The sequence below is a fragment of the Chironomus tepperi genome, unplaced genomic scaffold (assembly GCF_022539635.2).
Source record: "Chironomus tepperi strain 1889 unplaced genomic scaffold, CSIRO-AGI_Ctep_v1 contig_34, whole genome shotgun sequence".
Taxonomy (NCBI): Eukaryota; Metazoa; Arthropoda; class Insecta; order Diptera; family Chironomidae; genus Chironomus; species Chironomus tepperi.
The window spans coordinates 1,400,272-1,426,139 of record NW_027226156.1 but is presented as its reverse complement, the minus strand read 5'-3'; the positions used below and the strand labels follow the sequence as shown (position 1 = coordinate 1,426,139).

At 35.0% G+C, this 25,868-nt stretch overlaps 3 protein-coding genes across 6 annotated transcripts; 1 reads left to right on the top strand and 2 right to left on the bottom strand.

Annotated features, from left to right (window-relative positions):
- Positions 1 to 3,060: 3,060 nt before the first annotated feature.
- On the bottom strand, positions 3,061 to 6,654 carry LOC139096500 (muscleblind-like protein 3). The gene is made up of 4 exons (XM_070648229.1): positions 5,394 to 6,654; positions 4,279 to 4,337; positions 3,356 to 3,440; positions 3,061 to 3,294 (listed from the first exon to the last, which is right to left on the bottom strand). Exons 1-4 carry the CDS (start codon positions 5,968 to 5,970, stop codon positions 3,146 to 3,148), a joined length of 870 nt encoding a protein of 289 aa, XP_070504330.1. The 5' UTR covers positions 5,971 to 6,654; the 3' UTR covers positions 3,061 to 3,145.
- A 3,203-nt stretch (positions 6,655 to 9,857) lies between these two features.
- On the top strand, positions 9,858 to 13,490 carry LOC139095664 (major facilitator superfamily domain-containing protein 12-like). 3 transcript variants are annotated; one of them, XM_070647060.1, is made up of 4 exons: positions 9,858 to 9,985; positions 11,417 to 12,251; positions 12,333 to 13,114; positions 13,262 to 13,490. In XM_070647060.1, exons 2-4 carry the CDS (start codon positions 11,502 to 11,504, stop codon positions 13,425 to 13,427), a joined length of 1,698 nt encoding a protein of 565 aa, XP_070503161.1. In that variant the 5' UTR covers positions 9,858 to 9,985; positions 11,417 to 11,501; the 3' UTR covers positions 13,428 to 13,490. The 3 variants fall into 3 exon arrangements, with proteins under 3 accessions (XP_070503161.1, XP_070503172.1, XP_070503183.1); XM_070647071.1 differs by lacking the exon at positions 9,858 to 9,985 and adding an exon at positions 10,643 to 10,755; XM_070647082.1 differs by lacking the exon at positions 9,858 to 9,985 and having other exon boundaries at positions 10,829 to 12,251.
- A 6,301-nt stretch (positions 13,491 to 19,791) lies between these two features.
- LOC139096431 (uncharacterized) lies at positions 19,792 to 25,715 on the bottom strand. 2 transcript variants are annotated; one of them, XM_070648148.1, is made up of 2 exons: positions 25,401 to 25,715; positions 19,792 to 22,825 (listed from the first exon to the last, which is right to left on the bottom strand). In XM_070648148.1, the coding sequence occupies exons 1-2, from the start codon at positions 25,489 to 25,491 to the stop codon at positions 19,836 to 19,838; spliced, it is 3,081 nt and encodes a 1,026-aa protein (XP_070504249.1). In that variant the 5' UTR covers positions 25,492 to 25,715; the 3' UTR covers positions 19,792 to 19,835. The 2 variants fall into 2 exon arrangements, with proteins under 2 accessions (XP_070504249.1, XP_070504255.1); XM_070648154.1 differs by lacking the exon at positions 25,401 to 25,715 and adding an exon at positions 23,491 to 24,656.
- Between the last annotated feature and the right edge of the window lie 153 nt (positions 25,716 to 25,868).

Sequence of the window (25,868 nt, the reverse complement as noted above, 5' to 3'; positions counted from 1 at the left end):
TCCGTTTTTATTTTTTCAAAAAAACGGCCCGTTTTCCGTTTTTGTTAACGGCATCAGAAACCCTAAGCGGATGATGAAAATTATGATGACAGTTGTGAGTCTCTTTTTTTATGGGAAAAAGTTTATGTTTATTCTGATGTTTAGAATTATTGATATAAAGGAAGGATGGACGATTGAGATGATGGAAGTGGTTAAGGGGATTTGAGGAAGATTGTTCAGGTGTCTTTACGCTAGAGTTTTTGAGGTTCAGGTGCTTTCACAATACAATTTGGAGGTTCAGGTGTCTTCACAATAGATTTTTGAGGTTCAGGTGCCTTCACACTAAAGTTTTTGAGGTTTAGGTGCCTTCACACTAGAGTTCTAAAGTTCAGGTGTCTTCACACTAAAGTTTAAAATCTCAAGTATCTTCAAGCACCTTAAAATGCATAATTTTCCCCCCTAACCAGCCAACACAACGTCATCCTAATCCTCAAAAATGGAAATTATGAATGAATGTCAAGCCAACGACTTTTCCTCCTTTTCCTCACAATTACATTTCCTCAACAATTTTTTGTGGCCCTTTTTTTAAAGAAATTATATTGACAATCTTCATGAATCTTCCGTTTTCCCTCAGCGGTAAGCTCTCATGTTTTCACAGATGTACACCTGAGGACACCTCAAAATAAAAAGGATCTCCATTTTTGTATCGTTTTACATTTGCTGTTGATTTCTTTTCTTTAAGGGAAAGCATGTTTGTGGGTTTTTTAAAGGCAATCAAAAAGGAAGGCATTTTTGGAGATTACATGAATTTTTAACACCGCGTGGGAGTTTTGGATGGAAATGTCTGTAAATAATGGGGAAGAAGCCTGTAATGTGAGTTGAATTGTGGGAAATTTCTAGAAACGTTCAGCATTTATGGAATAATGATCGATAGAAATCGTTCCAGAATCTCGAGTCCACCACCCCACCCCCATCAACCCCTTCACATCATACTAACCTAATCAATCAAAGTCCTTAATTCAACCACACAACACCAAAATATTCAATAATAAAATTGCGTGAGCATTTCTGCACTCGGTCAACAGTCTCAAAGGCTATTAGAATTAATTCAATTGCCCCGTTGACCCACAAAAAAGTAAACATTTTTTCAGCATCTGCCAGTAAACTTAATCTATAGGATTTAAGAAGGTCATCATCATCGTCATCATCGATCTGTGATTATTTTATTGTGTCACAAAATGCCAAGTCCTAAAAAAAAAATTTAATTTAGTATCTCATTTATTAGGAGAAGAGTGATAGTTTTGCTTTATATGATGAGAGTTGTGTGGTGGGAGGATATGCTGCAGATAAAAATTCACATGGGAGGGTTTTGTCGTTTACGAAGAGTGACATAAAGTTAAGTGGACGAGTTGTAGTCAATTTATGGGGTTTAAAAGGATTTTTTTGTGATGTACATGTGCTGGACATTGAATGTGCAACTGTACTTTTGAGTGGAATAAATTGTAAATTTTAGAGTTATTGAAGCTATTTTGGGAGAAATTTTGTAGCTTTTTGTAGTTTCATGACTTGCATTCAGTTTTATGAGCTAAAAGCTTAGTAGCTATGAATATTCATGTAATATCAAGTATGAGCTGCATATTCATATGCCAAATTCAAAATGGCGGTTATTCATCCTTTATTCATCCTCACCTCGAGAGTTTAAATCGCTCTCTTGACCTCAAATCTATCTAATCTACACCAGATTCTAATTTATGTCATAGAAAAATGTGGCAAAAACATGAATCCATCAAAAATTTTGAATTTCCACTCAAACTAGTCTTTAAATCAATCAAATTTAAGGTTAGAGCATTATTTCATATTAATTCGTTTAAGAAGTGCAGAATCATTTAGCATTGACATTAAATTTCACCCACAAAATGACATCAAATCTATCTCAAGCAGCTCGACAAATCATCAATATGCCTTCGGATATAAAACTCTCATTACTCTAAAAATACCAAGCAAGTCAATTTAAAACTTTTATGCTTTATTTTTCAATCTCATCATCCATTCACGTAATATCATTGAAAATAAAATCGAGTTTAGTTGCGTGGGGGATTGCTTACGATTATAATTATTCAGTTATTTTATGTTGGTGCTTCGCTGCTATTATTAGTGATGTTTGCTGCTATGAAAGGAATACTGCGGCTGCTATTTGTTATGACGTTTGTTGTTGAATATATGAGGTTATCTTGTAGGTTATTTATAACGATGATAAAGATGCTTGATGGAGATGTGATGATGGATATTGAGGGGTCTGATGGAGTCGTGGGGTGGGAAATTCTTAAAAATTGGGAAGATTTTGAGGTTATTTTTAAATTTTGAATTTATTTTTATTTTTTTGTAGTTATTTCTTATATATAAATGTTTTAAATTTCTAAAATTTGAGTTTTTAGTAAAAATTGGAAATGGCGGTAATGTTTTCCTCACCTCGAAAATTTGAATCACTTTCTTAGCTCCATATTAAGATAATCTGTATCAGAAACTTATTTTTATCATAGAAAAAAGTGGCAACAGCATAAATCAATCATCATTCCTAGAAATTATCTAAAATTAGACTTGAAATCAATGAAATTCAAGGTTAGAGCATTATTTCATAACATTTATCCAATTTGATCATCTACTTGACTATCAATAAGTCAGAATCTAACTTACCCTTAGAATCTCCCATTTATTTAAACATTTTCACATTATAATAACAGTAAACAAACAAATGACTTACTGATTAAATTAAGGAACGCCAAGAAGAAAAAAGTACAAAAAAAAAATACTCGACGATGATTTAATGTGACACGTTTTATGATGGAAAATGAAATGCGGGACGAGAGAAATTTCTCCGAATAGAAGACTGCGAGATTCAAAGTTAATTTGGCATTCAGATTTTCAAGGATCTGTGGAATTCGAATTTAGTTGGATGATGTCTTTATAATTAATAAAATTTACTTTTTCGTGAGATTTCGAGGTAAAATGATAAATATTAATTAAGAAATTAAAAATTTTATTTTCATATTTTTTGGATTTATTTGACTGAATTTTATAAAGTTGACTAGAATTTTATATGAAATTGAGTCAAGCTCTGCTACATCCTTCAATCAACCATGTAGATAGTCGATCTGCACCTCCAATTTCATGGACCATGAATTGCCGACAACATGTGAGTTGCTGGTGGAAGTTGAATCGGAATGTGATAATATTTGCATTGTTGACGACGACAAATGCCATTTGCATGATCACGACAGACTGCGACTCGATGTTCGTGGATTTCAAGCTTCTTTGCTATAATTAGAAATAGACTCTAGATTAAGGTTGATGGATAAAGAGGAATTGTAAGACTTACGGTCCAAAAGATGCACAAATTTGCAATTAATCCTTGTACACATGTTCCGGTTGAAGTCCTGACACACCGGCAAGTTGTCAAGAATCTAAAGTGAAAATTTAAAATTAAAAAGACAGTTAAAAATTCAAATAAATTATTCAATTTTAATTAACATTCAAAAATTCATCAATTTTTCATCAAGCCTTACAAAGTTGCCTCCACCGAAAAAAAGGTGTAGATTAATGTCAAGATGTTTACATTATTTCCGAGTATTCTTGATTCAATTAGTTTAAAAACATCTTCAACTTATTCATCCGTCTGAGTTATTTTTAAAACGTGTTCAATTAAAAATTAAAAGGATTAAATTATGAGACCTGCCTTAAAAAAGGGTAATTAAATTGACAAATTGGTCCTTATGTATAGCACGATAAATTGATAATTGGCTATATTTAAGATTCTTTGAAGCTTGTGTTTTTAGCTTAATTTGTCGTTCATTTATGATGTTCAATTATTGAGTATTTGGCAGCATTAGCAAAATAATTGAAGCTAGTGTGAAGGCACCTGAACTATATGAAGCTAGTGTGAAGGCACCTGAACTATTTAAAGCTATTGTGAAGGCACCTGAACTATTTGAAGCTTATGTAAAGGCACCTGAACTAATTGAAGCTAGTGTGAAGACATCTGAACCAGTGTGAATGCACCTGAATCAGTGTGGAGGCACCTAGACTAGCGTGAAGGCAGCTGTACTAATGTGAAGGCACCTGAACTAATTTGAAGGCACCTGAATGCCCTTAAGCTCCCAATATTACTGTTTGATAATTGACATAGCTTCAATATTGTCAACCTCGACCATAAACCCCAATATCTACACAATATCAATCCAAATCCACCTAAAAAAACCAAATAAAATTTCTAATCTAAGTATTAATAAAGAGTCAATTCACCTGTCCATTAGTATCGGTGTATGTAACAAACGGAGCATTTAGCGGTATAACCCCATTAGCTGTGTTACGACACAAACACATGGCAAATTATTTTTATTTTATTTTGTTTTAATTTAGTACATAATTTTTATTATTTGTTTTAGCAGTGATAAAGCGCACAAGCATGCAAGCAGCAAGGTTAAAAAGAGAGAGAGAGAGAGAAAAAAAGAGAAATAAGAAAAATTATTTTATGATTATTGTCAAGAACAAGAAAATTGTTGCAGATAGGAAGGAACCCTTTCACCATGTCATGAAAAACATGAAAATCAACGACGAACGTGAATGCTACAAGGGGTAATGTTATCGTTGATCACAGACGAGTTGTTAAAGGAGAAGAAGTTAAATTTTATGAGTTAAATTGAAAATTGTTTGATTGAGGTTGTGGAAATGGAAGAGTTAGGAGGACTCTGAGGAGTACCATTTAGGGAGGGATGAGGGATGTAGGTATTGCGTGAGCAAGGGGGGAGAAGGGAGTTGGGGAAGAAAAGGGGAGCTTCTGATTCTCGGCTGGCTGGATTTTATATTACGAACGCACTTAATGAAGGCTTTACGGTTAGAAAAATGAAGAAGTTTGACGAAATAAGGGGAACTTGACGCCAAATCACATCAATCTGGGGTATTCATCCGGAAGTGGGGGAGTAGGTCATCCTCACACGCCTCCCTTCAGAATTCGAATCAGTTTTAGGTCCGGAAGTCTTTAATTTTGACACAGACAGCACAAATTTAGCAGCCAAATAGAGAGAGCAAACTCAGTAACAGTTGAATAGCTAGCTCAAGTCGAGTAGCTATCTAAAGCGCGAATAGCTTAGCACCAGATTGACACCAAGTCAATTGCAGCCCCCAATCAGCAAGATACTGTCTTCAAGCTAAGTTATTGTGCTTCTAACATCGTTTGTCGTCTTGTCAAGCTTCTGAAGTCACACAATGACTGAAATATTGATTGAGCAGAACTATCTTAAGCATAGCAGTCAGCCTTCCTGTCTGATTCAAATGAAAACCATATCCAGCATAACTACAGCTGAGCATAGCTTCCAAATAAAATTGATTCCCTTTCAAATTCCCCACATTTTACTCACGATCAGTTGGCACAATTGGTATTGATGGCTGATAAACAGGCTGCGGTATAAATGGCACTTGAATCATTGGCATTGTCATTGCCGTTTGCGTCAATGTTGGTCGCTTAAAGTACATCATTTCAATGGGAATTTCACTATTCACAATTTCAGCACTTCTTTTACTTCCAATTTCAATTTTTTGACATTTTGATGATGTTGGACCATCCATGACCTGCTGCTGCTGCTGAACATCACTCAAAAGTTGTGGAAATTGGATTGAATTTTTCATCGCAATATGATTCTTTCCACGTTGAACTAAAACATCCATTAATGGCGGTGTTGGATGATAATATTTGCATGGCGGTGTGACACGTCGACAACGACCCTTAAAGCTATCATAGCAAGCCATCACTTTATTATCCACAATATCAACGTGTGTCATTGGATGTGCAAATTTACAATCACCCAATTTTCCACACTTTCCGACTAAAAAGTCACGACAAACGTCAAGTTGAAGCCACTGAGAGTCTCGCGGATGATTTTGTGACATTTCAATTCTATGATTTGTGACTGACTGAGGTATATTGTGCCTGTACATGGAGGCCACTTGACTAACAAATCGATTTGCAGTTGTACGGGTGCCGGAATGGTGGATTTAAAGTGAATTAGAGAATTTTTTTTGTTGTTGTTGCTGCATGGTGGAAGTAGAAGTTATAAAGACACAAAGAAATGCGTAATATTTAAAAGAAATATGAGGAAAAAAAAGTCTCAAGTTTCACTTTCAATATTTGTCTACTTTGAGTTTGGATTACTGCTTTTTTATTTAAAATGGATTTGTGTGGGTGACTTGACAACTTTTTAATGGTTGTCGTTGTGTGACGGGATGTGACAGGTTTAGGAACTGTTTGTAGAATTTTTATGTGGAATTTTAAATGATTGATTAATATTTTAAGTAATGAGATGGTAATTTATGGATGATGGGAGATCATGTGAATAGTAATGGAAGTTGTGGGATGATAGTTCTTGATATGAGCTGGATTTTGACTTCCGGATGGCATAAATCGAAAGAATTCCGAACCTGAAGACCTGAAGAGACCTAAAGAGACCTGAAAAGACCTAAAGAGACCTGAAGAGACCTGAAGAGACCTGAAGAGACCTAAAGAGACCTGAAGAGACCTCAAGAGACCTCAAGAGACCTCAAGAGATCTCAAGAGACCTCAAGAGACCTCAAGAGACCTCAAAAGACCTCAAGAGACCTCAAGAGACCTGAAGACCTGAAGAATTGAAGAATTGAGAGACCGTGACCAAGAATCAGCACCTACAGATCATAGTTGATGTCTATTAATTAAAGCATGAAGTCAGGCAAAGCTCAGAGTCCATTAGAACTCTATATTGACCCCAAAAGGATCCTATGCCTATACCTATGCCTCCTATTGTGTCCCTCGAATCATAATTTCCAATTAAAATCATTCCATACAGCAAATAGTGAACAAACCATTGCAATTTCTCAACAAACAGCAAGTCAAAGAACACCTACAAATCAATAATGTATCAAATTACCAGAAATAAACATCCACAACAACAACAACTAAGTGCTCTAATACCGGCGACGACAATTATGAAAGTTGATCCACACTCTCAACAAAGAAATGGAGGAGGCAAAAAAAGAAGGAAGCCTCACAAAAATGAGAAGAAGTAGATTTTTTGTAATTAAAAATTCTCAATTTTCAGTTGAAAATTAAACGTGAAATGAGAAAGATTGATTGGAAATGGAATGGATTTATTTGGATTTGTAGTTGAATTTAAGGTGATTAATTAGTTGATTTTGTGGTGCTGATTGATGGGAGGAATGAGAAGAATTTTAAAAATTGATGGATTTTTTGTGATTTTTTAGTGTGATTTAATTGAGATTTTTGGTGGATCAAGTGATTATAAAGTCATTAAAATAAGTGAAAATTGACACAAAATTGCAGAAAAAAAGACAATAATCTGGAAAAATCCACATTCGTTCCTCAAAATCATTTCACAGCCATCAGAAAATCGTCACAAGAACTCCACAGAATTGCGAATTGATTGAAAAAAACGCAATCAATCGAACATTCACACTTGTTTTATTATCAAGAGCAGCTTTACTAGTTTTTATATTAAAAAAAAATTCTCATCATCATCAACATAAACATTTGAAAAGGGAAGCAAGAAACAACCTCGGTCTGGGGACACATGTGTTGCAATTGAGAGGGTAAACGTGAACAGCAAATCGAGCACAGTGTCATCATCATCAAGATAAAGGAAAAAGAGACTTCTTTTTTTTGTGTGCGGTGACGACAAAGAAGAAGGAAAGCATCATTTTGTGGTTGGAATAAAGTTGGGTAAATAAAGCTTTGAATTTTATGCGAATTTTAATTGATTTAATTTTGGAAAATTTGGTTTTTTAAACACTTACTTACTTCACTGGCTGTACAGATCAAGAATGATCCATGACCTCTCTCAGTTTACGTCTGAAGCTGACTCTATCGTTGGTTACCGATTGCCAAATTCTAATATCAAGTGTGATACTGGAATTTCAATAAACTAGCTTAATTCACATTGATTCCACAATGTTGAGCTTTTTGGTGAATAAAGCAGTTGTGGAAAAATTCAAAAATTCATCGAAGCTTACAACAATAAAAGCTTTGATTTACAAGTTTCAGTGCAATGTTCCTAATCACAATGTATATGTTGCGAATCAAACAAATTTAGCCATGACAAGGCTAGAATAGCGAAATGTTAGGATTGATTAGCCGACAATCTAGCCCAGTGGTGCGTAACCATTTATTTTTCACGGCACACCGTAGTGTAGCCTCATAAGTCTAGACTGTCACGGCACACAGCTTACAGTTCATGTCATTTCCAATCATTTTTGACTTCACAGTAGTGCTTTGCAGCTCACAAGTTGCCCACCACTGCTCAAACCTTCACGCCACTCGTGACAAAAATCATCAAAATTGATCGAAAATTCCTAAAAAATCAGAATAGTCCTCAAAACCTGAAAATTGAGACATTCTATCCATAAGCTCCCCACTATACTCAATATCAATCCTCTCTCAAATTTATACATTTTCTCTCAATTTCTCTAATTTATTTCCTCTACCGCGTAGTTGTTTCTCTACAAAGTCGTGCCATGCATCGTCAGCTGTGAGAGAAAAAGTCGCTCAAATTAGAGAAAAATTGAGAATTTATTTTTATGTCGCGAACAATTTTTGTTTGTATTTATCTCAATTTTGTGTAAAAAAGACGTGATTTGCATTATTGTTAATAAAGTTGATTTGGTTTTTAGTGAGAATTTTTGGAATTTGAATGAATTTTGTGGAATTTTGAGGAGTTTTGAATTATTTTTGTGGATTTTGAAGTGAAATTGTGGAAAAATTAAGAAGTTTTATGCTAAAAGTCGATGAATTTGTTAAAAAAAAATTGTGGAAAAAAGTCAAATTTTAAGCATTGTTGTAACCTAGTTGACTAAATTTGGATGTTTACAAAACTAAGTAGCTTAGAAGCCATTGAAAGTGCTGAAAAATCGTTAAAAGACCACAAAAATTTCCAACAAATCCACAAAATTTCATAAAAATTCTCAAGCATATTGAACAAAAGATAAAAATCACATTGAAGAAATCTACAAAGAAAATAAATTTAATATTTTACAACACACTAGTTTTACAAAGAGTGAGAAACGATCAAGGTCATCATTCCGTTCACTTTTCTAAAATAGTATTGACAGTTTTGCAAGAAACTATAAGAAAATGAATGAATTTTGTAGTAACTGCATGGTTAAGAGTGCCGGTGAATGTTATAATGTGTGTTATTTACCAATTTCTCATCTCAGAAACTAGAGCATGAAATGGAATATGGTATGGTCGACTTGAGACTCGATTAATCTCGATAAGACTCGATTAGATACGATTAGATGCGATTAGACTCGAGTAGACTCTACTAGACTCGACCAAAATCAACCATACACTAGCCTGAAAGTGCACTAAATCCATAAATTCTTCCCAAAAGTTGACAAAATGTACAAAAAGTCATCAAATCACACCGGCACTCAGTAAATAATGACAAAAAAATCTCTCTCAAAAATTCAAACTTTTTTAGGTCATTCCCTCTTATCCACGTCACACGAAAATTGAGTGTGTCATAAAATTTGACAATCGAGTTGATTTATTTATTTGCTTTTATTTACTCGTAGATCACTTCAATGTGCGCATTGTGTTTATTAATAGTCATAATTAAATTTTAATTTCATCCGAAAATATAAACAAATTTTTGTGATCAGGTTGTGACTTTTTGTGTATCAGATTGCAGTAAAGTCGGCAAATTGTGGCAATTTCAATGTGTTTTTGATAGATTTTGTGGCTTATAAGATCCATTAAGTGTTAGATTGATGAATCCAAATCTGTTAAGATTAGTCTAAATTGACTAAAACATTCAAATAATTTAGTGAGTTCAGGAAGTATTATTAAATAATATTGAAAAAGTACAAAAAGACTCAGGTGCACCCCAGTGATCTCATTTCATTACTTCATTACTAACATATCAATTTCTGCACATATTGGATATTTTTTGAACAAAACTTACAAATGGTAAGCAAGTTTTTATTACAAAATTCCGCATTTTTCATTCATTCACATTTCATTCATTCTTGGAAATGTGTGATATTTAGTTTTAATTACATCAACGGTGGATAACCTGTTTGCCGGCAACTATTTTTTTAGAGTCATGGTGTTTTTAGAGGTTCACTATCTCTGAATTACATCAATAGTTTTACAAATTTGTAACGATTTAGTGGGAGATGGGATTTGCACATGGATAACTTCAGATAACTTCAGTTATCCATAGTTAGTTGAATTGACTTTTCTTACAAAAATCTGAAATTTAACCTTCAGTTACATCCTTTTTCTGAGGGACGAAGTGATTGAGTATAACACCCTAGATACTCCTGCCTCTACCCCACTCTAACCATCCATCTTCTAGCTCTACTAAATTATGCTATTTAGCAGATTGGACTTTAAAACCTTCCATCTTCTACTTCTACTAAATTATCCACAATAAACTATGAATCCACAAAAAAGAATTTTAGAAAACCATAGTAGAACATTTGAAATTCCCATCTAAATATTACTTCTGTTAATGACTCATTCATAATTCTCTCACTAAAATGTGCTAATGCATGACTATAAAATTGATTATCAAGAGATGAAGAGTAATTCCTCTCAATTTTTTATATTTATTACAAAGTTTATTATCAGTATTTGTTCTGTCGCTCACTCGATTGCGTATTTTTCGAGTGTTATTGTAAAATTGAATTAAAGTAGTTGGATTTTGAAATTTCTTGGAGATTTTTGAATTACTTGTGAGTACTGAAATTCGAAGTGGACCCCACACCCTCCTCCTTCCTAAATACGCCCCTAAAGCAGAGCCTACAACTGTGTAATCATTAGATTGAGCTTAAGTATTTTTTTCTAAAAACTGATAAAAACCAGAACTCTTTTGTGTGCCAAGGCAATCTGTAAATAAACAAATAATAAATATTTTATGTCAAGTTGAATGATATTGCTGTAAAATTAGTAGACAAAATGTTTAATATCAGTCTGATACATTATATGGTTAATGAACTATTGTGACAAACAGTCGTAATGATTTTATAATTACAATATATTAGGTATATGAAATAGTTAGACTAAGGGTTGAAGTTGTGCATATTCATGATGCGGGGGGACTACAATGTGCTTTTTCACGAGACTTCCTTGAACCCGAACTTCAAAAAATGGAATCTTTCCCAGTGGAAAGACCAGATTGACTCTTGAGCACAACTCGAGTTTCTAATGAAGTAAAAGCAGCTACATTTTTGTCAAATCCGTTCAAAATAGTTTCCACTGTTAGCCAACTTCAAGCTGAACTTAATCAACTTCAAGTTTTAAATCCCAAAGAATCAACAATCCAAATCAAGCTTTTAAAACTTTTTTTATCACAAAATTTTACCTAAATAAAATCTCAATTCTTTCTCATTCCAGTTGCTCTCAAAATCACCACAACTTAGTCACTCGACATCAATCAATCTCATCACATAGTATTATATCCAACAGTATTGTGTGAATCATGGCTGATAGAGCTCCATTATTATCATCAAATTCAGAAATAAGAAATATTCAAGTTGATCAAATAGATTCGTCATCGCAACAGACACGAGACAGTCATCATCCACAACGTATAGCAAATTACGGTAGCATACAGGATCAAAATACAAGTCAATCGAGTGATTTAACGGATGAATCAATGCCTGACGATAAGACAACATTAAAGTTCTTCGAGAAACTTGGTTTCTCACTTGGTCATGTCTACAATGACTTGTGTGCTGGAATTTGGTTCAGTTACACGTTGCTGTTCATGCAGGGTGTCCTTAACATGCCAGGACCTGAGGCTGGTGCGATGGTTATGCTTGGACAAGTTGGTGATGCCATTGCAACGCCAATTGTAGGGATGCTGACTGATAAGTTCAGCACGAAACGGAAATGGCACATTTTTGGGTCATTTTTAGTCATTTTGACATTTCCATTGATCTTCTCAGTCTGTCCATTTTGTGATGTTATGCCATCGTGGTGGCATTTGCTGTACTTTACGATAGTTATTCTAATATTCCAATTTGGATGGCCTGTTGTACAAATTTCACATCTTGCCATGATTCCTGAGATATCGAGGACACAACGAGACAGGAGTGAACTTACAGCCACTAGATATTCAGCATCAATTTGCAGCAATGTTGTTGTGTATATTGTGACTTGGGCTGTGCTGCATTTACAGACAAGCACGGATAGTAAAATTACGCCTGCTGATTGGCCAAAGTTTAGGGTAAGTAACCTCAAAATTCAAATTCTAACCTCAAAATTAAAATTCTAACCTCAAAATAAATTTTCATTTTCTCTTCAACAGGACATAGCAGTCATCCTCACCCTAATTGGTGTATCCATGACAGTTCTCTTCCACTTCTCACTGTCCCTATCCAATTACGAGTATCGACGACGTCTCACCATGCGAGCACGTATGCCAGCTGTTCCAGCACGATCAAGTGACACTGAGGCATTAATTTCAAATACAGCAGCTGATGAGTCACCGTCATCAACATCAGCAGCTGTAGAAAATGGATCAGTTCCACAAGTTGCAGCTATTCCAAAGAAAAACTTCTTCAAATCGCCACTTTTGTATCAAAATGCGCTGCTTTATGTATTCTCGAGACTGTTCATGACTACATCATTGGTTTATATGCCGCTGTGGTTAAATGAGAGAGCATATGTGCCTACAACACCGACGACAGTCTCGACAATTGGACTTGCTGACTTTCCAGACAACAAAAGTATTGAAAACATCGCAACAGTTCCACTGGCATCCTTTGTAGCTTCATTCTTAGCTTCAATGTTCTTCAAAATGAGCGATAGATTTGTTGGACATAAAGTTGGATATCTCATAGGATCAGTGATAAGTGTCTTTGGCTGTGCATGGGTGGCACTTGCTGCAACACCAAATTCATCAGTTTGGGAACTTTATGCAGTTGCAACATTCTTTGGTGCTGGCAGTTCTGTCACAATGATTGCAAGTCTTTGCATCACTGCTGACATGATTGGACCTCATGCTGATCAGGGTGGATTTATTTACTCAGCTGTTACATTTTGTGATAAATTAATTACTGGAATTGCTGTTGTTGTTATTGAGACTATGTAAGTTGAACTAGAGCTTGAAATTGATGGTCATAACCTCAAAATTGAGGACCATAACCTCAAAATTTAGGAACATAACCTCAAAATCCATCAAAATAACCTCAAAAATTCATAATCTAACCTCAAATCTTCTTTTTCTATTTTCAGTAAATGCAGTACCCATGACGAGTGTCCTACCTACTATCGAGATGTCCTTGCATATGCCTGTGGTGTGTCAGCCATTCTTGGAATTGTCACACTTACCACACTCACCTGCACAAAATCAATAACAGAAAGAATCGAGCGGGAGGAGCGAAGGGCACTAAGAACTTAAAATAATTAGCATATTTTATAGAATATTCAAATTTTTCTCATTGGGGGTCGTATGCTTGTTACGTAACGCTACTTTTGGAACCCCACATAGAGGGTATGGGTAAGAGCGTTACATAACAAGTGACCAACCACCATTAATACCTTGGTTAAATTAATAATAATTTATTATATTAGTATAGCTTAATATAGATCAAATTAAAAAAAAAAATATCATGTTCAGGTCTCATTGCAAACTGACTGATTTGTATTATAATGAAGGATAGTATTTGATGTTTTTTATAAAGCTGACTGTTTCATAATTTAAAATGTTAATAAAAAATATTTAAAAATTAATTTGGAACTTTTTTGATGTTCTTGAACTGCTCAGTTGAGTCTTCAGGGTAGCTTCACTTCCAAAGAAGTAGTCGGACAATCCCAAATGACCACGTTGACCCTCCAACTCCACTTCTTCTCTTAAACACGCACCTGTTCACGTCTTGTCGTCTATTAGACTCTCTAATGACCACCAGGGGAAGGCCTTAATACGAAAAATCCCAAAATGCATTCCTGACATGCATCATGTTGTATTATGCTGCTCAAAATCCTCTTTAGCAAGTTCTTACGCATTCCAATATCTCAATTTGCAATCTAACGGTTCCTTTACCTTAAGCTGAAGATTTCGGAGAAATTATAAATCAATGTCTGGGGTTTTTCCTCGTATTTCCCGTTTTGTCGATTGCTGACATCCAAAATAATGATTGTGAACTTTAAACAAATGAATCAGCAGGTTCGACTTTGATCCGACGCACTTTTGGCTTGTGTATCTTTAGCTTCTTAGGTCTTTTGCTGAATTTTTCAATATTTTCCACTTCAATCTGCTTCTGGTTTGCCATATCATTGATGTAGTTCCTTAATTTTAATCCATAATAGTTCAAATCAAGTCTGTCAATGCAGTCATGAAAGAACATTTCAACAAGACACACAAATCCAGCAGAAGCTTGTCCAATCATCAAGAAATAAAAGATTTGCGACAAGTCTTTCAGCTGTAAATTCTCGAAATTATGTCCAGGCTTTACATCTTCATGAAAATTCTGTCCAAAAAACAGTTTCCATGCTTGTGGCAGTCCAGCTTCAAATGATAAGTCCATCAAGTGCTGGAAGTGCTTAATGAATGGATTATGATAGCCAACACCGAATCCTTCGTATGTAGTGATGATGGCTTGATGCAGCTTGTAGTAGTTTCTCCTGGCATCCTCACTTGAATCCGTAAAATTTTGAATTAAATTGCACTGTAAAATGATTGCTGACCTTTGTGCCACAGCTTCAATTAAGACATCATCAACATAAGACATGTCACCATGTAAAATGTCAATTCTTGACTTCATTTCTTGAAATTCTTTGGAATCTTTGACTAAATCAACAAAAAATGTCGCTGCTAATATCCTCATGTCTGATTCCGTCAGTTCCTTAACTGTCTTGATTCTATTTTCACTTTCTGGCTGGATCATGAATGAAGTTATGACACCTTGATAGCCATTACTGAGTACGAATATCATCAACACAATCAGCTGCAACAGAATCACAAGCACAACTCGATGCGTTTGACGAAATTGAACGCCTTGACCGACAAACATTGCAAACATGCCGAACATGAGGTGCCAAAATGAGTCGGAAGTTCCATGATTGAGGAACAACCGCCAAGTCACTAGACATGCGATGACTGTAAGACCTAATAACATCCAAATCAACCAATCGAATGGCTTAATGAAGATCAATTCAGTGACTGTCGTTCGTCGTGGTTTTGGAACTAAGGCACAATAGCCATTCTCTTCATAAGTCAATAATCTGGCAGCTTTAAGCGGTAAAAGCATGACATTTATATTCAAATGGAACTTCCGTTGTGTTATGTGACTTAATATCACCCTAGAATTCGGAATTAAGTGGTAATTGGCCACAACATTCAGCTTATCCTCAAGGATATCCACAAAATGTGTCATTTTACTGACCACATTGCCAGCATTTGTCATCAAAAATGGCGGCTGATGGAATACTGGAATGTGTATTGGAAATCCTTTGCAATTTTTGATCTTATCGGGAAAGAAATTATGTCCAAAATTTGATAACGTTTTGACTTTTGTCGAGTCACGCACAGACATAATTGTGTCTGTATATTTAACTTCAAAATGTCCATCGACTTTGTGCATAATTGCAAAATTCAAATGTCCAGCAACTGATGAGTAAAACAGAATATTTGTGATTCTGTGGTCAGGCATGGTTGTATGCGAGATTATTAGAATATATGCCATATAATTCCAGACCACTGTCTCGTAGTTGATTTGTCCTATTGTGCTGATTGTGCCCTGTGAGGGATGGAAATGACTGAATGGCACAAGTTGGTTAATTGATCCCAAATCTGGCATCAAGCTAGCGTGACTCTGACTTGAAGCTGGATTTGGCACCATATCAAGAAGGTTTGACTCCGACATCAAGTCAGAGTCACGCCGGAATCACTACTGGACCGAGTTGACTTCAGCAAAATCGAATTCACCATCACGTCAGAGACACGTCAACCTAGTGCCAGATTTCGTATCAATCAACAGCTTTGTGCCTTTCTGTTTCAACTCTACATACCCAATTGATGTCCAACCCCTCAATAATCATCACTTTAGCCTTCCTTAGTTTCTCATCGTCAATTGGTTTGGTTAAATTTGCTATAATTACAGGATTCTCCATATCTAAACATCCAGATAACCCATCAACTACAGGATCTACTATACTGTCGTCAATATTTGTAAGCATGATGTCATGCTCGTCGCTTTCTAAACCAATCGATTCTTTTAAGCTTTCACAAAGAGAACTTATTAAATTTCCATCGTTGAGGGGATTTTTAGAGAAGATGCTGTCGTTGAATGTTGTGGATGTGATTATGAGACTTGAGAATATCAATATGATGTTCATATTTAGAGTTCAGAATTTAATGAGTCACTTGAATATTATTCTTAATTTATTAACATAAAACAGACACGAATAGCACAAGTCGGTCAATAGCTATATATTGGTGTTACTCTGACATGGTGCTGGATTTGGATTGAATCCGATTCCTGTCATGAGTTTAGCTTGATGCTAGATTCGATTGAAATCAGGTCGTAGACTTCCGAGACTCTAACTCGTTGCTGGATTCGAATTAAATCCTGTCCAGATCCAAACCAAATCCAAGACCAACTCAGAGTCATGCTCGACTATTAAACCGATTTGTGCTATTCGGGACTATTATAAAATACATGGAAATCTGACGTGGGTTTTTAATGTGAAAATTTATAAATTATCTTCCTTAATCAATGCACTACAGTCAATGAATGAAGTCACAATTGCATAATTTTTCAAAGTTTACAATTTAAGTTGCCTAAGTTTCAGATTTATAAAAAGGAATTTACATTGTATTTTAGTTTATGTTGTCATAGATGCAGCAGTAAAAATTGCATTGTAAGTTTAATAATTAGCAATTAAGTTTATGTTTACTAAGTTGATGAGAATGAGGAAGAATGCCAACAGCAGAAGTATTTATTAAGAACAGGGGCATATCTAGGATGAGATGGAGGAGTCTGGGAGTCATTCAACTTTCCTGTTGTTTGAACAAGAGCTTAAAGTCGACTCTAATTTTGTATGGAGTCGAATCGATTTTCCATACAAAATTCGAGTCGATTCCGAGTTCTGGTTTGGGCATAGTTCATTAATTTTCTATGATTTTCGAGACAATGATCCCAACCTCCCCAGAGGATGAGTGCTCGTGGGTATCAAAGCTTCTAACTACACCCCTGACCAACGCCCAACAATTCACAATCTATCAAGAACATTTAATCAGCAAATACATTTAAACTAAATTCACAGGTTTAACGACAATCCTTCTGACTTTTAGTCTTGTCAGTCTCTTTTGTGACTTCCTCATTTGCTGACCTTTTGCTTCATTATTATCATTATTCTTGACTTCTCCTGATTCAGTGAAGTACTTCTTAAATTTTACAGCATATGCACTGTAATCAAGCTTATCAATACAGTCATGAAAGCAAATTTCAATCAGAAATATCAAGCATGCTAAGACACATCCAATCAATAAAGTATAAAACACTTGAACCAGATCTTTAAGCTCTAATACAGGCTCAATATCTTCATAAATTGTCATTTTTCTGTACAATCCAGCTTGTTGAATCCAAGCTTTAGGCAGTCCAGCCTCAAATGACCAATCCATAAAAAGTTGGAATCTTTCAATGAATGGATTAAGGAAGCTGGCTTCAAGTTGCTCAATGTAGACCAAAATCTTCTCAGGTAGCTTGTAATAAGCAGTTAATGACTTATATCTATCAAATATATATTCAGCTAGGTCACATTGCATGATGAGAGCAGCACTTTGTCTTGTCAAATTATCAATTGTCTCAATATTCATCTCCGAATATCGGAAATCCAATTGAGATTCAGCCTTTTGGAATTCTTCAGAATCTCGAACAAGATTACCAAAATTTGGACTCGATGCAATTTTCATTCCCGACTCAATAAGCTCCTTAACTGTCTTGATTCTATTTTCACTTTCTGGCTGGATCATGAATGACGTAATGACACCTTGATAGCCATTACTGAGCACAAATATCATCAACACAATCAGCTGCAACAGAATCACAAGCACAACTCGATGCGTTTGACGAAATTGAACGCCTTGACCGACAAACATTGCAAACATGCCGAACATGAGATGCCAAAATGAGTCAGAAGTTCCATGATTTTGGAACAATCGCCATGTCACTAGACATGCGATAACAGTAAGACCCAAAAGCATCCAAATTAACCAATCGAATGGCTTGCTAAAGATCACTTCAGTGACTGTCGTTCGTCGTGGTTTTGGAACTAAGGCACAGTAGCCATTCTCTTCATATGTCATCAATTTTGGTGCATTTATGTCTTGAGATATACGAATAGCTGTATTAAGTGTCAAATCCATTCCTCTTTGATCCCAATATTCCTTAAGCATGCGAACATCCCGCATGTATACAAAACTAGCTCTAGCATTCATTTTTTGGAGTATAATTTTCAAAAATTGCACCATTGGACCTGACAGTCTATTCGGTTCAAGCTTGATACGCGGCAGCTGTTGAAATAATGCAACCTGAATTGTATATCCTTTCAAGTCCTTTAACTTATCCGGAAAAAATCTCATTGGATTCCTTATTTTATCAGTCGCGTAAATATCCATTAAAAAAGACTTGTAATAGTCAACATAAAGCTGATTAATTACTGAATGGACAACAATGACATTAAGGAATCCAATTTTTGAAAGATGTCTTAGAATAAGTGAGGTTAATCGGGGGGTGTTCGGTTGTCGTACAATCAGGATGAGTTTTGACATGTGACTGAAGACTGGTGACTTTAGGTGCTGATTTATAAATGATGTTATGAATCTCTGGATTGGAGTTGGAACAAAAAATGGTGAGAAGGTAGGATTAATTCATGTCAGTAATCAGTAGAGTATTAGAAGACCTACAGAAGCTCTATAACATAAGGTCTTAAAATACGAATTTGTGGATGGTAACGAAGCTTATGGAAGGAAGCTGTCGATAGAGACAGTATTGCATTTGGTATTGGTAATTGGCAGACGGAAGCCAGCTATAGAGTCAGCATTAGAACCAGCATTAGGCGTCATCTTAGGGAAGCTATGGATCTTAACTGATCTTTACAACCAGCGAAGCAAGTAAGTAATCAGGAGAGGGTAGAGGGTTGAGATTTTGATACAAATGGGGTGGAGGAGTTGCAGATAGATGAAGTATCAATCCCTTCTGTTACACTTACCAGATTAATTCTCCCCATTTCCAACATTATCATCCCAGCCTTCTTCAATCCTTGTCTATCAATTAATCCACTCAAATCTACTAGAACAACTGCATTCCTTTCACAAAGGCAAGACGACAATTTCCCAAGAACTGAGTTTTCAATGTTGTACTCAGTTTTAGCTAATAAAACGTCATAAAATTCCTTTTCAGAATCAATTATGTTCCTTGTAAGATTACAAAGAGAGTCAGAAAATGTTTCATCAGAATGAGGTTTGATTTGTAGGAAATTACCAGCTGATGTGCTTAAGAATAGGAGATTCATGAGAATTGTAGTGAAATTCATGAATTGCGACACGTCAGGTTTGGGTTTGGAGGAGGAATTGCTGGAAATTTGAGTTGGAAATTGTGATTTATTTTGGAATTGATTTAAATTGACTTTTAAGGTGTCCAGGATGTTTTTGGATAGAGAAATCCCTTAATTTGGATAAATTCGACTTTGTGCTGAAATTTTCAAACTTTCAGTTGACTTTTTATGTTTCCATAGATGCAGAAGTAATGAATAACAACTGATTAATCGATTTAAAATTACAACAAATTTTATTGTTTATTTTTCATCAAAATTGACTCAACATTATCATAAAATCTTGATTACAATTATCTTTATCCTCAACATATGCTCTAATTAAAGTCAAAATCATGTCTTTCCTCTCATAATTGGTCATTAAGTAGCTAAAAACTTCATTTCTTAGCTCTTGTTCAGTCTCACTTACATTTTTATCTAAAGGACAAAAATTATCAATAAAATAATTTGCAAAAAAGTAGTCAGCGATGGTTTCATGCAGGAACTTGTAGTCAGTCTCACTTTTGTAGCTCAAAATACCCATACGAGCCATATCCTCCGTCGTAAGACTTTTTGGAATGTTCAGTTTTAAAATTTTTAAATTATTAAATCGTTTAAGCTCAGAATTTGTCAAATTTTTTCTTAAATTGAGATCAAATGCAATCTTTTGATAGACTTTAGGCAATGAAAAGTCATGATTTGATACCGAAAATAGCATATTTGTGATTTTGGCTCCACTTTCGCTGCTTCCCCATTTATCAATTACTTTATCGGCAAATTTATGACAAATTTCATAAAAATTTGGATTGTCGTAAAGTCTGTCGGATTCGTAGATTTCAGCGATGAATTTAAGCATCAATGGACTATCAAGCTGCAAAGTTTTTGCGATTTTAAATGCACCTTGAGTGAAATTTTCAATTTTTTCATTTGACAAATTCTGTAATTTAAAGCGATTTTTGAGATATTGTTCCTGTTCTGGGTCTGTAAGTGGAGCTAATTCGTAGGCTTGAGCATCTAATGACTGACTTAATTGACTTGAAAATAGCGGAATTGTTGAGATAAATTGAACATTTTTGGTAAATTTGTGAATTAATTGAAATACTTTTGTCATTATTTCACGATTTTTTTGTGACATTTTATCGAAATTATCCCATAATAAGACTATGTTGCTTAATTTGAGAAATTCCTTAAACATTTCAGTTTCAAACTTATTCTTTGAATTTAATTCAAGTATTTGACAGAGAAATGCTTCTAAATGACTATTTTCATCACTATTTGATAATTTGTCGTAAAATTCATGCAAATTATCAATAATGTTTGTATTTTTCAGGTCTATAAAGGATACCCATCGAGTTGGAAAGCTCTTCTTAATCCTAAATGTGAATTTTCGGAAAATTGAAGTCCTTCCAGCTCCAACGTCTGAGTTGAGGATGAAAATTCTGTCTTTAAGAGCTTGTTCAATGACTTGTTGTGAGGTTTGGAGGCTTTGGACTTTAATTTCTATTTTTTCACTCAAATTCTCAGTTTTTTGACTTTCGAGTTGAGAATTGTCACTTTCTTGACCAAGATCCTCAACTTTTTGACTTGAATTTTCAGTCATTCGGTCAAAATTCTCAGAATTCTCAGAATTTTGATCAAAATTCTCACTTTTCTGACTAAAATTCTCAGATTTTTGACCAATACTCTCAGTTGTCTGGCTCAAATTCCCACTTTCTTGACTATTCAGACTTAAATGTCCATCCTCAGTCTCCATATTGCCTCTCAATTTATCATTATTCTCTTCAACCTTTCCAACCATTTCAACAACACCCAAACTCCCCTCAATCCCATTTTCCATTTCCACCATCAAACCCTCATCCTTATCATCCTCATCATCCTTATTCTCAACTCTATACATCTCATACATCACCTCAACATCCTCACCCACAAACCTCCTCTCAATATAAGACTCAGCCTCATCCTCAATCACATTCCCAACTTTAAGTTCCTTCCCATCCAACACATCCACAATATCCTTAGAACTTAATGATTTAAAGACATCCTGACTTATTTCTGACAATTTTTCAAACTTTAAAGTTTCACCTTGAAATGTAAAATTTGAGGTTAAAAATTTTTGTTTTAATTTTCCCGCCAAATTGTCCCAATCATGATGAATCAAGTCATTTAAATAAAGGAAGTGAGAATTACTGAAATTTAAGGCTTGTCCATCGAGAATCATTGTAATGTGATCGGATGTCAACTTATAGTAAGCTGTAGAATTGTCTGGAAACAGTTCATTGAACCTAACCTCAATATTTTTATAGAACATTGTGGAATTTTGGATTTTAAGCTTGTTGGGGACTGAGAGGGAAGAATAGCAATAGACTTGATGCTGATTAAGAAAAAAAATGAGAGACATGACTACAGAAATGGCAGCTAATGTAAATAAAAATAAAACCCATGCAATTTTTCTTAATTTTAATATTTTTTGTTCCTTTTCGGACAGCTGATCATGTTCATTTATTTTTGGTAGTGCTTCCTGCATCTCCTTTAAGATTTTCGTCTCAAAGAACTTGAATAATTCGATGAATGTCTGCCTTACTTCCATCAATCTTTCTGGTTCATCGCTGTACAATGCAATTAAGTGAGGAACTCGAACAATCAGTTCCGCATGATGCATTTCTGGTGGATAATCCTCAAAGACAATGTCAATATATTCCTCAACTCCTGGATGTGCTTGACATTTTTGTGAAATTTCCTCAAATTCCTGTTTTGTTTTGTTGTCATTTTTTGCGTATGGCTTAGCAAAGTTCCCATAAGTTAAGTCCATCGCATAGTGACAAAACTCATGTGCCAATGTTGCATAAACTTCCGATTTTGTAGACTCATTCAGCAGCTGCTTTGCACCAATTATCACCCGTCCTGATAAGTAGAACATTCCTTTGGTATTTGATCGAACTGTTGGATCTGCCACATGAACAGAATCACGATTAAAGTCAAAGACACTTTTAACTTTTGTGGACGATGCAACAATCATAAGAATTACACTAAGCATTGGTGTTGAACTAAGAAATTTGTACGCATTCAGGACATGCTCTCTTGTTGATTCATCCTCATGGACATCGTGACTACAAAATGATTTTGACATGATGAGATTAATGTGTTGATCAGCATGATATGCCATAGAATCTAAATTTTGAGGACATTCTTTATGATAGAGTGTTGTAGTTGATGTAGATGAGGTGTTGTTGTCTACGATGACTTCCGATAGCTCAACATTGTCATCTAGAAAGAGAATTGGAAGAGGAGATTGTTGTAGTAAGTTGAATAGTAATAAAGACTGTAATATTGATAGTAAGAACGAATAATTAGGAATTATATCCAGTTTAGAGTAAGGAGAGAAAAGAGAGGGGTTAATCCTTAGACTCCCATGCAAATTTGGAAGGACTTTGGGAGTCCGGACTCCAAATGTCCAAAAAAGACGTCTTCACTATGGAGTAATCTCCCAAAAAAGAAGTAGAGCCGTCTCTAATGGAGTCCGAACACCAAAGGAATCCGGTGCATCCATATTGGAGTCCTGCCAACTCTGCTCCCATGAATACGTCTCTGGTCTGCCCCTAAATTGACACTAAACCTGCTATACATTCAGAGCTGTCAACTAGATCTGAATAGAGCTGGAAATTGAGCTTGTAATGCTGTATTCGTGTATATGATTGCAATGCCTCAGAGACGTAGCCAGAGAGGGGTTTTTTGGGGTTGAACCTTGGTAATACTGTGCCTAGAAACATGCAATACCACTGCTAAGTACTGTTGTGAATGTCAGGAGGTTTGTAAGGCACGAATAATTCAAATTTTCATCAATTTTGATGATTTCGGTCAGTTCCGATCCCTTAGTAAGGATATAACGTACCTCACACATTCCCTACGCATGTCAACCAATTCATGCTCACCTTAGCCAATTCAGAACTCTACCAAGTATCAAGAAACATCCAGACAAACAACTTTGATCCACAAACCGTAAAAATATTGTTTTGATTTTGTCTCTTTTTCTTTAGAAAAAACTATAAACACAAGTTTGGAAGTCAAGTTCATTAATATTCTGGTTTATTTAATGCCGTTGCTGCATGATATGGCAATAAAATTTAAATTTATTGATTTTCATCAGAATATCAAGGATGACTAAGCAAAATAACACTTTTTTGTATGTTTTTTTTTTTAGATTTACGGAAATTCGCATTTTGGTGAAAGTGAAAGGAAGGGACTGAAGATCGTCAGAATATTTTTAACTTGAATTATTTGAATGGAAATACCCAAACTGTCATTGAACTAATTTGACCGAATGTCTTGGACAGTTTGTGGACATGATTCAGCATAAATTTGTGATTTTAAAATCAGGAATATTTTCCGGTATTAGAGATGTAAATGGCTTAATTTATGCATACTTAAGTATATCTTGCGTGTTAAATGATCAATTTTTATGATCAGAAAATATAAAATTTTATGAGACATTGTGGCTAGTCAGCTTAGATATTAAAAAAGTACACATCCGTACTCTATAAGATAAACAATTTGCTTTGTTTTTAAAGAAAATACTTTTGGCAATAAAACTTTACAAGATGGGTGGATCACAACTTTAACTCGATTCAATACAAGACTGTTAATTTCATCGATACTTGAGCTGCCAATAGGCAATAAAATAACAAGTTTATGAATGAAGGAATTTTACTAATGTTTAGACACTTGGGGAAATTGTTTGAATCTTTAGACAACGATCACTGTCCAACAACGCAATGCTTTGTAATTTAATCATTGACCGACTACTCTCCTCCCTCTCCTAATTGTTACTCATTTTCAGGCATCCTCCACCCCCTCCTCCTTAGCAGCGCTTGAAGATAGAAAATTGTTTAAGATTCATCAGTGCAACAAGGCACTGCTATCGTTGATCTTTTGCTTCATCCCTAGTCATCAGAACTAATCCCTAGATCTAATCATCAGCAAGAGCAGTAGTGTCAGCAAACTGTGTGCTGTCAAAAACTGTACGAAATATACAATGAGCCATAAACCGTGTACGGTTTCGGTCAAGGCTTAAGACCAAGATGTGTCACGAAAAATTCATGGTTGCTCACTACTGAACTAGAGTATCAGTAGAGTGTCTAAACCTCTTTATACACTACACATGCATAATCACAGTCGATCTCTCTAGCACACATGCTTTTTAAAAGAAAAACCAGCTCAAATGAAGTTTCTTGCATGTAAATTTGCAATTACTTGTTGCAACTTGCAGTTAGAAATTTACTACATGACAAGGTTTGGGGTCGTTCACTTATTACGTAACTCAATGGTCTCAGGGAGGGAAGAAGGATGTTGTTAAGCTTCAAATTTAGAGATCTTAAGCCATGCAGAAGGATCCAACCCATGAAAAAGTGGATTTTTAGTGATATTTAATAAGCGAACGGAAAGTATTGTAGCTTGAAAAGACACAAGCATGCTATACTACCCTTGGCTGGAATCTACAAGAAAATAGACGTCCTGGTGCTCTAAGAGCAACATGGTTTAGGACAGTAATGAAAGAATGGCAGTTAGATGCCAAAATTGACAATTTATACAATATTTGTGATTCAGTCAGCAATAGAGCCAGATAGAAGGCCTTTTGTAGCAGCCTAGGCTTCAACTCAGCAGCATAATTCCAGTAAGTAAGTAAATAAATAATAACTAAACAGTCCCCTTCTAATATTTCATATCTTTTACACAACTGCTACACTCGTACGCCTATTAAAAGTTGTGAATTAATGTTATGGCTTATAAGAGACTTGACGCGAATGCTTTTCACTATAACATGTAAATTGATGTGACTACTTACCATTAGTCTTCTTTAATTTATCAGTTTTATTCATATGTCGACCTGAGTCCATCAATTTATTTGAATTGCTTCTTATCAGAAATTTGAACATTTTTTTTAATTTGCACTCTTTTTGAATTGTTTTTTTGGTGATTTTTTTGGATATTTTTGGATATATTTTGGTCTATTTTAAGGACCTCATTACTTAATTCCAATAATTTTGCACTTAATTTGAACTTTTAGTAAAAAATTCAACTTTTTCACAGCATTTTAATCACAATAAATATCACAATATTAAATAGTTATGCAGACTTGATAGCTTGATCTGAACACACGAAGGCCACATTCAATAATAAAGATGAGATAAAGATGAAAACAGCTCGACAGAAGATAAAATGAGCAGAACTGAGAGAATTTCTCTTTTACTCAATCCGGGTTTTTTTGCCTTTATTTTTTTGTCATTAAAAAATTGGTTTTTTGTCTCTTCTT

Coding starts and splice junctions, on each gene's coding strand:
- LOC139095664 (XM_070647060.1), top strand. CDS start 11,502: ATGGCTGATAGAGCTCCATTATTATCATCAAATTCAGAAATAAGAAAT. Junction 12,252..12,332: donor CTGATTGGCCAAAGTTTAGG/GTAAGTAACCTC, acceptor TCTCTTCAACAG/GACATAGCAGTCATCCTCAC. Junction 13,115..13,261: donor GTTGTTGTTATTGAGACTAT/GTAAGTTGAACT, acceptor TTCTATTTTCAG/TAAATGCAGTACCCATGACG.
- LOC139096500 (XM_070648229.1), bottom strand. CDS start 5,970: ATGTACAGGCACAATATACCTCAGTCAGTCACAAATCATAGAATTGAA. Junction 3,441..4,278: donor ACACCGATACTAATGGACAG/GTGAATTGACTC, acceptor TTTTCACTTTAG/ATTCTTGACAACTTGCCGGT. Junction 3,295..3,355: donor ATTTGTGCATCTTTTGGACC/GTAAGTCTTACA, acceptor TTCTAATTATAG/CAAAGAAGCTTGAAATCCAC.
- LOC139096431 (XM_070648148.1), bottom strand. CDS start 25,491: ATGTTCAAATTTCTGATAAGAAGCAATTCAAATAAATTGATGGACTCA. Junction 22,826..25,400: donor TAAATTAAAGAAGACTAATG/GTAAGTAGTCAC, acceptor TTCTCTTTCTAG/ATGACAATGTTGAGCTATCG.